This window comes from Petaurus breviceps, unplaced genomic scaffold (genome assembly GCF_028583685.1).
Source record: "Petaurus breviceps papuanus isolate PSGF00001 unplaced genomic scaffold, PetGlider_PUasm1.0 174, whole genome shotgun sequence".
Taxonomy (NCBI): Eukaryota; Metazoa; Chordata; class Mammalia; order Diprotodontia; family Petauridae; genus Petaurus; species Petaurus breviceps.
Genome location: NW_027185761.1, coordinates 44,326,490 through 44,340,184, shown reverse-complemented (window position 1 = coordinate 44,340,184; position 13,695 = coordinate 44,326,490). Strand labels below are relative to the sequence as shown.

At 40.7% G+C, this 13,695-nt stretch overlaps 1 protein-coding gene across 8 annotated transcripts in view; it reads right to left on the bottom strand.

Moving 5' to 3' along the window:
* FRMD4B (FERM domain containing 4B) overlaps positions 1 to 13,695 on the bottom strand; it is a 353,851-nt gene that overhangs the window by 170,522 nt on the left and 169,634 nt on the right. The window contains exon 1 of one of the 8 annotated variants that reach the window (XM_069084135.1): positions 12,680 to 12,822. The exons of the other annotated variants lie outside the window; for them this stretch is intronic. Coding sequence (XP_068940236.1) covers positions 12,680 to 12,703 — 24 coding nt within the window. The 5' untranslated portion in view covers positions 12,704 to 12,822. Of the gene's footprint in view, positions 1 to 12,679; positions 12,823 to 13,695 lie in introns of those variants that run through there. 8 annotated transcript variants of the gene reach the window in all.

Sequence of the window (13,695 nt, the reverse complement as noted above, 5' to 3'; positions counted from 1 at the left end):
CAACAAGCATCTCCCCACCCACTATTTGGGTCTTTGGCAATTTTGATTCTTCAGAGATTTCATTATCATATGATTTGTACTAGCATTACTGGGAAAGTCATTTTTCCAACAATGTGGGTCATTCCCATTATGGAATTTCCCTCCATTGATCCAGACTAAAGATTCAATAATGTACAGGATTGATATTTCTTGGCTGACTGATTGATTATAGTCTTAGAGGGCTGCTTGAGTCACTGAGAAGTCAGGTAATAAGAATGATAATAATAACTCACATTTATATAGCCCTTTAAGGTTGGCAAAGCACTTTACAATCATTTTTTGGTTTGATCCTCACAACAACCCTATAAGGTATAAGCTATTATTGTCTCCATTTTACTGATGAGGAAACTGAGAGAGTATCTTGCCCAGAGTTACACAGCTGGTAAGTGTCTGAGGCAGGATTTGAACTCAGGTCTTTCTGACTGTAGGTCTTTGTATTACCCCTTGTATTACCTAGCTCTTTACTTCAATGATTTGACTGAGGGCACGAAGGTAGTATGAGTAAGAAGCAGGCCTTGAGCCTAGTATACCCCAGCTTCAAAGACAGCTCTCTGTCTACTTCTTAGTGCTTCCTTTCCACTGGGAGAATTTGGTCCTAAAATTATCCAGGGGGTATGCACTTAATGTGCATGATATTCAGGGCTTCATGGGACTGAAATAAGGGATAGTAAATCAATCAGTTAATAGGCATTTATTAAGTGTTTACTATATGCCTGGTGCTATGCTAAGTGTTGGGAGTACCATGTAAGAATCTCTTCCCTACAAAATCCTAGGCTGGTGAGAACCAGTCTCAAACTCAGGTAGACCTGATCTGACAAATATTAGCTCTGAAACCCTGGGAGAGTTACCAAAGCTCTCACTGTCCCAGGCAATTCTCTAAGATTTTAATTTACTGATGAGTTGCCATTTTGTATTGGTGGAGAGAATTTCTATTGTGGGAGTTCTTCAAACAGATGAAACCAGGGATGCAGATTCACCTCTTTCCCCTCACCAAAAACAAACAAAAAACCTCCCCAAATCTAATGAATGCAGATAGATTCCATTGTGGTGGATAAACACACATTCATACTCCCAGAACTATGTTATATTGTTTTTTTTTGTTGTTTTTGCTTTTTTAGAGGGCAATTGGGGTTAAGTAACTTGCTCAAAGTCACACAGCTAGTTTTTTTTTTGTGTGTGTGTATGTGTGTTTAAGTGTCTGAGGATGGATCCGAACTCAGGTCCTCCTGACTCCAGGGCAGGCTCTCTACTCACTGTGCCACCTAGCCTCCCCAATGTTATATTGTTATAATTTATTTTCTTAATCAATAGATATTACCGTGTTTCCCCGATAATAAGACACTGTGTTATTAAATTTTTTGGACAGAAAAACACCAGAGGGCTTATTTTCAGGGGAGGGCTTATTTTAATGAACATTGACAGCAATTTTAATAAACAGGTAAATGTGAACAAAAAAATGTACCAGCAAGCAAATCACTGGGGAAGAACAGGATGACGCGCTCACTGCTGCAGCTCTGATTGGATGCAGCTCGGAGCGCTGCGTGCGTTTCGGGGGGGGGGGGGGATGGGGTATACAGAGGGTACCGTAATGTAGCGTGTAGGGAAGGCGGTCGCCTTCACTAAAGTAGCAATCTCAATAGGGCTTATTTTTGGGGGAGGGCTTATTTTAGAGGAATCTTTCACAGTAAGGGGAGGGCTTATTTTCAGGATAGCTCTTATTATCGGGGAAACACGGTAACAGTAGGTTTCCAAGGGCATCTTGTCTAATTCCTTTGTTTTTACAGATCAAGATAGAATTATTCAGAGCAGTCAGGCCTAGAACTTGGGTCTCAAGCCAATAGATTTAGAGGTGGAAGGGTCTCCAGAGACCATCTAATACAAATCTCTCATTTTATAGACAAGGAAACTGAGACCCAGAGGGTTTTCCCAAAGATCACAAAGGGTTAGGGCTGGGATCTTAATCCTAGTCCTTAGATATAATCTCCAACACTCCATGCACTATTTGTACTTACTGACTGATTTATTGGACTGATGTTGTCTCCCCAAGAGTACTCTCATGTGGAGGTCTGAGAAATGTAAAAATGTTTACATTAGCAAGGGGCCCTCACACTCAAAATGACAAGGAACCATAGGTCAGATATACTAAGACTAAAGTTAAGGGAGCTGAGCTTGAATACCAAACCTTGAATCAGGTATGAACATAAAACTAGCTTTTTCCTCCAAAAGGGGAAGGCTATAGGAAAGATTAGGATCAAAAAAAATCTTCAGACTCCTTGGAAAAGAGTAGGGCATCAATCAGCATCAACAAGTATTTTTTTTTTTAAAGTAATGGCAGATAGATTGATAGATTTGGAGTCAGGAAATCTGGATTTGAAATCTTGCTTTGATCTCTTTTTTATTTTATTATGTTGGGCAAATCATTTAACATCTTTATCTCAGTTTCTCCATCTTCGAGATGGGGATAAATATGCTAATCTTCCTTGCAGGATCATTATGAGGATTAAATCAAACCATGTATGTATAGTGCCTTGAAAACCTTAAAGAGCTATAGAACCTGACTGTTAATGTTAAAAAATAAAACAAAACAAACAGTCCCCTCCACCTCCAGTATTTATCAAGTGTCTACTATGCGCTGAATCCCTTCCATTTGAATTGTCTTAGGAAGATTCCGAAGATCACCTGGCAGGATTAGGTACCAGACACTGAGGTCCTTTCTTGAACTAAACTGCAAAACATTCTTCTCTAGAGAACATAACTCCAATGGGCTGGCCATGTTGTTTGAATGCAAAACATACATTTGCCAAACAGACTATTTTATGGAGAACTCACACAGGGCAAGCATTCACATGGTAGTCAGAAGAATACAAGGACACTCTCAAGGTCTCTCTTAAGAACTTTGGAATGGATTACGTGATATGGGAGACAATGGCATAGGGCTGCTTAGCAGGGCATGCCCTCATCAGAGAAGGTGCTGTGCTCTAGGAGCAAAGCAGAATTGAAGTAGCTCCAAAAAATGCAAGATGCACAAATTTAGAGGATCCATCCCAAATGTTCACAGGGACTATCTGTGCCCGACCTGTGGTAGAACATTACAAGCTCGTATTGGTCTGATCAGCCACAACCGGACACACTGGAACTTAACTCTAGCATAGTGATGCCATTTTAGTCCTCTTAGAGAACAAAGGATAACAACCGCTATATGCCAAGGAGGCACTGTATTAGTGGCAGGATATTTAAGTACAAAGAGTGAAAAAGCTCCTTCCTGTCTGAAAGTAGCTGACATTTTAATGGAGTGATAACAAATGCATATAAAATACATACAGAATAAATATGAAGCTAATAGCTAAAAATATGTAGCAAGTAATTAAAATCAAGCTAGTTTGGGAGAGAAGGGGGCAGCTGGGTGGTACCATGGATAGAGTGCTAGACCTGGAGACAGGAAGACTCATTTCCTGAGTTTAAATGCAGTAGCTGTGTGACCCTGGGTAAGTCACTTAACCCCGTTTGCCTCAGTTTCCTCATTGTAAAAATAAGCTGGAGAAAGAAATGGAGAAGCACTCCAGTATTTTTGCCACAAAACCCCCAAATGTGTCACGAAGAGTTCAACACTACTGAAACAACTGAACCACAATAAACAATTGGGAGAGAAGGTATTAGCAATTAGGAGGATCAGAAAAGACATAATATGGAATATGGTGCCTGAGGTGCATTTCAGAAGAGGATACCACGAGGTATAGTAAGGAGAGGGTGCATTCTAAGCATGGGCAATGGCCAATGCAAAGACAGAGAGATGAGAGGTACAGAAAGCCAGAGGTACGGGGATTGCTGCGTGCAGGAAGGAAGACGATATGAAATAAGGTTAAAATTATAGGCTGAAGCCAGATTGGGAAGGGCTTGAAAATCAAAACAGAGGAGTTTTATCTTCTCCTGGGGGAGAAGGGCCTATAAAAGCCCTGCAGAGGAGAAGCTCTCCTTTATTTAGGGGCCACCACTGAGTTTGCAGATCACTGGGGGCTTTGGTTCTGGTCCTTTCCTCTCTGCTGTTGGCCTATTGGTCATCTCTGCCTCCCCATCCCCCGCCAGCCTTGTCTCCAGGTCTTCAGGGCAGCCTCTGACCTGGTCTTTCTGTGTCATGGCCCCTTGGGTACTTTGGACACCTTCTCAGAATCATGTTTTAAAATGCATAAAAGAAAATACATGAGATTACAAAGGAAGACAATTGTATTGAGATATAGTTTTAAAAGTTCATAGACACCAGGTTAAGAACCTTTGTCCTAGAGGCAACTGGAAACCACTGGAGTTGATTGAGATGGACATTTTTCTTTTAAAATAGAAAATGGCTTGGTTTGGGGGAGATGTCTATTTAATAGGGTGATAAAATACCTACATCCCACCCCCACTCCTACTTTGTATGACTGCAGAGCAGGATCACTCAACAATATTAAATTAATCTGAAGCAAACCAACAGCTTATCAGGACAGCCCCAGCCATTTCTTATGTCATAGGCAGAGAGAGTCCGGAGACTGCCCTTTGTTCTCCTGGGGGTGGCAGGGGCCACAGCTGCCAGAAGCTGATCTGAATGGATAATGACACTGGAAGAGAATGCTAATTCTTAAACTAACAGAGGATCTTGGGAGTCAACACATCTCTCTTCTTTCAGGCCAAAAAGGTTTTCAGCGTGGTAGCAAGATGAATTTTTTTTTCTCTTTTAAAATAAAACAAAATATAATGGAAAGAAATGCTCCCGGCACATCTTTTCTTGACCCACAGTGCTTGGTTTGTTAATGATGTGGCTTTCTTTTATTCTTTATGCTGTACAGTGAGACCTCAGAGGAAGGGCAGATATGGCTCATGGCAACGTCTTGTTTCCCCCAAGTCCACTGTAGCTGGTACAGGGAGGTCTTGGGAGTTTTCTGGATCAGTCCCCAGACAGCTGGTGGTTGCTCCTGTGGTTAAGTGTGGTAATTACTTTCACAGGTACTGCTATAGCAACATTATTCTCTACTGAATACAAGGGAAATTACCAAGAGAAAAAAAAATACCCATATCTCCTTGTTCATGAAGCACCCAGAAGCTCAAGACATAGATACATTTCCCAGAGGAATATTATAAATAGCTATGGAGGGAGTGGTAAAACAATTCTCTCTGGGTCCAACAGGCAGTGTGGTTCAGTGGCTTGGAGTGGGAGTCTGGACATTTGGCCTTGGGGATCCTACCCTAGACACTGGCTCTGTGTCTGTAGGATCATCTTTCGGAATCTTAGTTTCCTCATCTGTAAAATGAGGAATAGATTATAGAAATAAATTCATTATCTACTTCATGGAGTTGTTGGGAGGAAGGTCCTTTGTCAGTCTTAAAGCAATCTAGGAATATAGTATTATTATTGAATCCCTGTGGGAGAATCAACATTCTGACTATAAAGTAATATTGCTTCCATAATAAAATATAAGCTTTTTGAGAGCCAGGACTGTTTTGCTTTTGTCTTTCTATTCCCAACATCTAGAACAATACCTAGAAAACATAGTAGACATTTAATTTAAAACGTTTGGTGACAAAGGCCAGTCTGCCAATTGCTATAGGTACAGAACTGTCCAAAAGGGGTCTGCCAAAGCTTACTTTATAATTAGTCTTTTTTTTTTCTTTTTGGAGGGGGAAGGCAGGGAAATTGGGGTTAAGTGACTTGCCTGCCCAAGGTCACAAGGCTAGCAAGTGTTAAGTATCTGAGGTCAGATTTGAACTCAGGTCCTCCTGACTCTAGAGCTGGTGCTCTATTCACTGAGCCACCCAGCCACCCCAAGTCTTTTTTTTTAATCTATTATATTAGAAATGGATATATTACTCATTCTTTATTTACATTTTCTAATACTGGAGAAGTCAGTCAAAAGCATGATTATCATTAGTGGATCTGATTTCCAAATGGTTTTGTGGCTAATTTTCTTCCCCATCTGACAAATATTGCCAGGTTTGTGCTTGGAAATATTCTTTCATTTCATCTTATCAATTTGAAATGTTACATATGGACAGTGGAGGGATCTCTGGCTCTGGAGTCAGGAGGCCTGGGTTCCAATTCCATCTCTGATAATTTACTCCCTATGTAACCTTGGGCTAGATACATAATCTCCCTGGGCCTCAGTTTCTTCATCTGTTAAAATGACCAGTAGCGGCTAGGTGGCACAGTGAATAGAGCACTGGCCCTGGAGTCAGGAGGACCTGAGTTCAAATCCAGCCTCAGACACCTAACACTTACTAGCCATATGACCTTAGGTAAGTCACTTAACCCCAATTGTCCTGCCTTCCCCCCTCCAAAAAAGCAAAAAAAAAAAAATACCATTAGGCCTCTAAAATCCTTTCCAGCTCCAGATTTACCATTCTATGGGTAAGGTCCTGAACACAAATTTCAAAATTTTAGTGATCCTAGAAAATTTTTGGTTAGGTTCACAATGTGATGAAGTCTTCTTCCTCTTCCTCCTCCTCCTCCTTCTTCTTGGTAATTTTTGGGGACGTTGGTAAATCCACAATTTCATGAATGTAGGTACGTCTCCCTCCATTGATATAGACTGAAACCCCTCTATGTTTCCCTATCCTGTACATTTCTTTTTTTTTTTAAAAGCAATTGGGGTTAAGTAACTTGCTCAAGGTTACACAGCCAGTTATTTCTGGGTGTGGTGCTAAGTATCTGAGCCCAGATTTGATCCCCAGGTCATCCCGACACTGGAGCCAGTGCTCTTACTCACTGAGCCACCTGGCCGCCCCTAATCCTGTACATTTCTTGCCCATGTCTTCTCATAAATCCTCCACAGGAGATGCCCCAATATGTAGAGGCCATTCCTCTTGCCCATTTCTTATTTCTACACTCCCAGTGTTCCTCTGAGGCTGTTTATATGTTGACTCTTATTTTGTGACTGGTCCATCTTTTATGACAGCATGTGCTCTTGATGATGTCTTTTAAGTTAATTCTCAAACACAAGTCATTATTGATCATATGGTGCAGACCTCTTAAGCTCACTATTCATCATTCCATCACCATTTGGGTTATCATTTAAATTTTTCTGAGATTGTGGCATTCTGTGCTTTGCAGCTGTATAGAATTGCTGGGAGAATACTGGAGCTGAATTTACTTTTATTGACTGGGGCCACTGACATGATGGCAAGAATCTCAGAGCTAGAACCTTTGCATAGGATCATAGTTTGCTGCCTCATAGATTCAAAGCTGGAATGGGCCTCAGAAACCATCTAGCCCAGACCCCTTCTCCCCATTTTATAGTGGAAGGAACTGAGGCCCAGGGAGATCTTGAGATTGACTTGCCAAGGTCATAAATGTAATAAGTATCAGAGTCAGGATCTGAACCCAGGGCCTTGGGTGCCAGAATTATTACTCTCTCTCTGTTGTTTCCCTTTGAACTAGTATTGACTGAATGTAGCTTGCACATTTCACTGGTAGAGTAGTTTAGAATTTTGGAGCTGAAAGGGGTGATTTAATATAATCCTTTTTTTTTAAAAACTAAAGTCAAAGTCACATGACCAAAAGTCTAACACTAAGCCTGGCACAAAGCAGGCATTTAAGCAATGTTTATTGACTGTCTTGTTGACTAGAAGGCACCTTAGAGATAATTTAGTCCTGATCCTGAATTTTATATGTATAAAACAAACCTAGAAAATTAAGTGAGTTGCCCAAGATCATACAGATAGTGGGATTTAAACTCAGATCCTTTGATTTCACGTCAGTCACGAAATACTAATTAAGAGCTTACTATGTGTCAGGTACTATGCTAAGTGCTGTAAAAGACAGTCCCTGCCCTCAAAGAGCTCACAGTCTAATGGGGGAGATAACATGCAAACAACGATGCACCATCAAAATATACTCAGCATTAATTGGAGATAATGAACTGGAGGGAGAAGGCAGGTATCCACACCAAGAGGGATCAGGAAAGGCTTACTGTAGAACACAGGCTGTTAGCAGAGACTTGAAGGAAACAGGAGAACTGAAGAGGGAGAGGTGAGTGGGAGAGTCTTCCAGTCTTGGGAAGCTGAATGTTCTTTCTATGACTTTCCAAGGTCACAAAGTCATTTAGTAGCAAATCTGGGCCTAGAATTCAGCACCCTATGTACTGTACTAAATGCCCTTCATGAAAAATAAATAATTCCTAAGAAAGGATAGTGTCTGGGACAGGAAAGTAACTATAATGGACAGCAATATCTGCAGACAAATTATAACATCAAAATACATTGAAGTAAAACTTTTTACATGAGTAGTAATATCAAGCAGCACCGTTGAATTCTTCAATATGATTTTTAATTGGTCCAAGAAATATATACTCAGAGCAGGAGGTGAGCTGACCATGGAGAGAGCATGAGGATCTCAGCAGATGATCACGGCCAGAATGATGCACGGGAGCAGACAATAAGAGTCATGAGACCATAGGCCTCTGGCTCATCACAGAGCTGGAGACAGAATGGGGAATGGATTGAGGAGACCATTTAGTCCAACCTCATCACTCTCTGGATGAGGAAACTGAGACCCAGAGAAATTAAGTGATTTACCTGAGGTAACACAGATGGTAAGTGACAGTGCCAGGATTTAAATCCAGATCCTTCAACTCCAAATCCAGCACTCTTTCTAAAATCCAGTGTGATTTGAATAGAGTGCTGGAAGACCTGAGTTCAAACCCAGACTCAGATGGTTAGTAGTAACCCTGGGCAAGTCACTCAACTACAGTTGGCCTCATTTTCCTCAATTGTAAAATGAGGATTATAATAGTACCTACTTCCCAGGTAGTATTTGTAATGCACTTAGCACAGTGCCTGGCAAACAGCAGATATTTCATAAATGCCAATTTCCTCCTTTCTTCTTTCCTTCCTTCCCTCCCTCCTCTCCCTTCCTTCCTCCCTTCTTTCCTTCCTTCCTTCCTTCCTTCCTTCCTTCCTTCCTTCCTTCCTTTTTCCTTCCTTCCTTCCTTCCCTCCCTCCCTTCCCTTCCTTCCTTCCTCCCTCCTTCCCTTCCTCCCTTCCTCCCTCCCTTCCTTCCTCCTTCCCTTCTTCCCTTTCTTCTTCCCACCATACCATGCTGCCACTCTTTCCAGAGCTTATAGTAGGAAAGGCCAAGTGCATGAAAGAAGTTGCATATAGGTCTCCTTTGGCACCATGGAAAAAGAATTCCCACCTCAATGAACTCATAGAGCTTCTTCAATACCGAAATAAATGTCAATTAAGGATAAATTGGGAGACAGAAACCAAGAAGGCAGCCACAAAGGTGCTTTTGCCATCACTCTTTATCAAGTTTTCTATTAAAGGGAAAATCTCCCACAGGAATGAGGGCCATCCATGCTCTCTCCATTTCCCTGCATCTCTTTTCCCTGGAGACAATCTATTTGACTCTCTTTGATCTATTTCCCTAAAGTCATAAGTCACATGTGCTACTTTTCTCAAGCTGGGCATACTGTATCTGAGCTTCAGAAAGACGTCTTTCATTTTTAAACTCTGTAGCCTGTCTCTAGGCATCTTGAATGCAGGCTTAACTGCCACTGTACAGAATTGGTTTTCTGGCCACAGGTCAGTGCAAGACTTGAATTGTGAGTCTGAGACCAGGTTTCTGCCAAGATAATTTGGTAGCATTTTTATGTTCTAAAAATATGTTCAAGGTAAGGGGGAATAAAGCCATAACTTATTTGATCTCTCCTAATACAATACTGCTTTTGACTAGCTTTGTTACACATTGTGAGTATTTTTTCTCCTGTCCTATCCTCCATCAGCCAGAACTGGTCCCTTGCAAGGTGGTGCAAGAAGAAGCTAGATTTAATTGGTAGGAAGACCCAGTTCAGAAAAACATCCTTCACATTTCTATAGCAAGGTGTATTCATAAATCCATTTTTACAGCACATGAAACTGTGGTGACGTGGATGAAGTCAGGTATTGAAATGAATCAGCTGTGGAGACCGTAACAAGAATTAGTTCCCCTGAGAGCTAGTGGTAGGGACTGGGTTTTAGTCTCTGCTCTGTTACTGAGAATCTGTGTGACCTTGGAGAAGCCCTTCAATCTTCTAGGTCTCTGCTTACTCACCCATAAAAGGAGGGGGTGGGCTATCAGTGGGGTCAAACTCGAATAGAAACAGAGCCCCGATGGCAGCATATTGACTTAGAAAATCACAAATTAACATTAGTTGCGTTGTTCTGAATCTGGTTCTGCTTGGGAGATTTTGCTTTCCAGTTGGACACGGCTGGACTAGGTGACTTGTAAGTCCCCCTTTTCATCCTGATGGCCATCCATTCTAAAATTCTTAGATTAATATTGGCACCCTCTAGGAATGCTCCTCATTCAACTGGTTTTTGACATCTATGTAATTCCCTTTTACCTCAATTAGAACATCACAGAATCCAGGATATAATTAGTTAGTCAACAAACATTCATATATTATGTGTTTACTATGTGCCAGGCACTCTGCTAAGGTCTGGGGGTGTAAATGAAGGCAAAAACCTAGTTCTTGCCCCCAAGGAGCATCCATTCTAATAAGAGACAGAATGTGCAACAGTTGAGTATATTATATAATACATCACACATATGCATGTGATACATATGTGTGCTTCTCTGTATATTTGGAGTAGATGAAAGATAATAGTGCTTCAAAGTTCACAAAATTAAGTTTTATGTGATTGCATATATATATATATATATATATATAAAACCTAAATCTGATTGCTTACTATCTTAGGGAGGAAGGTGGGAAGAAGGGATAGAATTTAGAACACAAAATTAAAAAAAAAAACAACTCATGTTAAAAAAAATTAATACGTAATTGGGAGGAAATAAAATCTATATTGAAGTATCTTATTGATATATTGAAAAAACTAAAAATATACCTTGCAAGCTTTAAAATGAATTATTATTATTATATGGATAAAATCACAGACTGTATCTCCTCTACTAACTCTAATAATAACAACTAACACATTATCTTGTACATACTAAGAATTTAACCAAAGCATACCATAATTGTACCTTTTCTAAAAGCCTATATTGGTATTTCAAAAGTGGCCACACTCTAAGGTGATTGTGCCTACAGGGAAGAGACAAGGCATGAACTTTAAACAAGTTATCATGGGGGATTGGTGGCTCTCATCTCCATAATGGTGTATCCTTGGGAATTGGGCTGTGGAGCTGCCTGGGCCCTAGGCTCTTGGAATCCTAGATCTTAAGCTGGAGGAGGCCTGCCTTATGGATCATATAGTTCAATGATCTCATTTTATAGTTGAGTACCAGAAAGATTAAGTCAATTGCCCTAAGTCACACAGGTACTAAATGACAAGTCAGGATTTGAACCCAAGACCTTTAGCTTCAAATTCATCACTCTTTCTCTGGTGCCTCCTCAATGACAATATAATTTTTTAAAAATGATGGCCAAATCCTGAGATCTCTTTCCATTGCATTACCTCTCAAGTTGAAATGACTTCCTCAAAGTCACACAGGTTAAGCTGGCATTTGAACCCAAGCCCTCTGCCTGAAAATCCAGTGCTCTTCTCTTGGTACCACAGGATTCCAATATTTTTAGCTTCTCAATGTTTCTTTTTCTCTCTTTCAAATCCTATCCACTTCCTCTGCAGACTTCCTTCTTTCCCCAAGGGCTTTCCAATCTCTTACATGAGGCAATTTCCTTTGTTTTCTGATGCCTTCCCAGATTCTCCATCTACTTAAACCCCTTCTCTCTCTTCTAACAGCTACCTACCAGGAAAACAGAAGAGACAGATGGAATTGGTCTTGAGTTTACTTATAAACATATTTCAAGGAAGAATTTATGATTATCCTCAAGGGATGTCAGACTTTTCCTGCACTGTAAAGTTTCAATGAAAAATCAATCCGTCTCCCCCAATATGGCATTTCTATACTGGATGCTATCCCTATTACATATAGTGCGAACATGAAAGTAAATTTCCCTGCTTCTTTCTCAAAGTAAAACAGGGACTTCCATCAAAGCATCCTTTCTAAAAGGCTGCTAATGAGTTCTGGGATGCTCCCCGTGTCTATGCTGCTAAGTCCGTCTGAAAATATATAAGGGCAAAGTCAACTTCCCCATGAGAGATTTAATAGTGACAAATGGAAAGTCCACTTATTTTGCTTGTTACTGACAAGTTTCCCACACCTCCTCCAAAAGCTGGGTGTGCATCTTTTCCTGATCCACAGAAACAAAGCTGATTAAATAATCTTTGGTACTTTAAAAGCATAATTAAGTTGCTATTCAAGAAGAAAAGAGGGGGAAAACCACAAAAATACCCCTCCACAAAACAATGGGAGAGTCCTCAGATGCTATATTAGAATTCTCAAAGTGAGTGAAGACAGAATTGAAGACAATGCCAGGAAAAGTAGCTGGGAAGGTAGATGACAGGCACCCTCTCCCTTTTTCAGCAGGCTGTGGGGTGTTTGAGTCTTCAAAGGAGTAAGTTTTCTAAAACACCAAAGGAGGAGAAAACTTTCAGACAGTGCAGAGGGTAAGCCAAGAAAACAGTTCTATTTTGCATCCAGTCCTCAGACTTTCTTTAACAACCGGTTTTGCCCTTGTTTCTGTTGCAATATTTTAAGGTGAGAAAACAGCAATCACCTTCCCGTTTTCTGTTGCTGCTAAGAAAGATGAGAAAAAAATATTGTTCTTACCTCCAGATCACAGACTCTCCTCATTTAAAAGGGCGGAAGCCAAAGTAAGGGACAAAGGACGCATGCATTAAGCACTTGCATTTTCTCCAAATGAGAGCTGGTGGAAGTAGGGACAGGCAAATGCTGACTCTTTCCGTTGCCATATAATCTCAAGGAAATGACCCAACACAGCGTGTCCCTTTGATTACAGATTCAGGAACAAGAGCTTTTCAACATGAGTCAGGAGAGCTATGGAAAGTCTTTGGATCTTTCTTTCAGTCAACTAAAGACATTGGGAATGTACCCCCAAGGCCAGTGGTGAAATACAGTCCCATTAAAAATAAAACAAAAACAAAAACACACAACCTTTCTATTTTTCAGTGATAGGCTCTGCCATCAAGGTAGCTAAATATGTTATGGATGTACCCTATCTCTGTCACCTTGGGCAAATTAATCATTCTCTTGGGGCCTCGGTTTCCTCATCTAGTAAAAAAAATGAGGGAGTTGGACTAGGGGACTTCTGAGGTCCTTTCTAGTTTCATGACCCTATTTACCCTATAATTTAGATCTTCTTTCCCTAGAAGTTTCTAATACACTGGAAGTGAGAGTTCAATTTAAAGCAAGGTAGGGGATTAGGAGAGGTATTATTTTTAGGAAGGTCACTGTTCTCTTTCCATTGGTCTCCCACTTTTCAATCAGGATGATGAAGGCCCACATGTTCGAGCCATATGAGAATCAGCTGAAGGAAATGGGGACATATAGCCCAGAGAAAAGAAGACTTAGTGGGGATCTATGAGAACTGTCTTCAAATACTAGAAGAGTTGACACCTTACCTAGACTAAAGATTAGATCTGTTCTGCTTGACTCCAGAGGGCAGAACCAGAGCAGTGGAGGTTGTAAGACAGCTTTTGTTTATGAGTTACATAGAGAGATTTACATTTTTAGAAATTAAAATGTCTCAGTGTTGTTGTAAAAATAGTTTTGATCTCACAGACCCTTTAAAAGGCCCCTGGGGATCCTCATGGATCTTGGGCCAT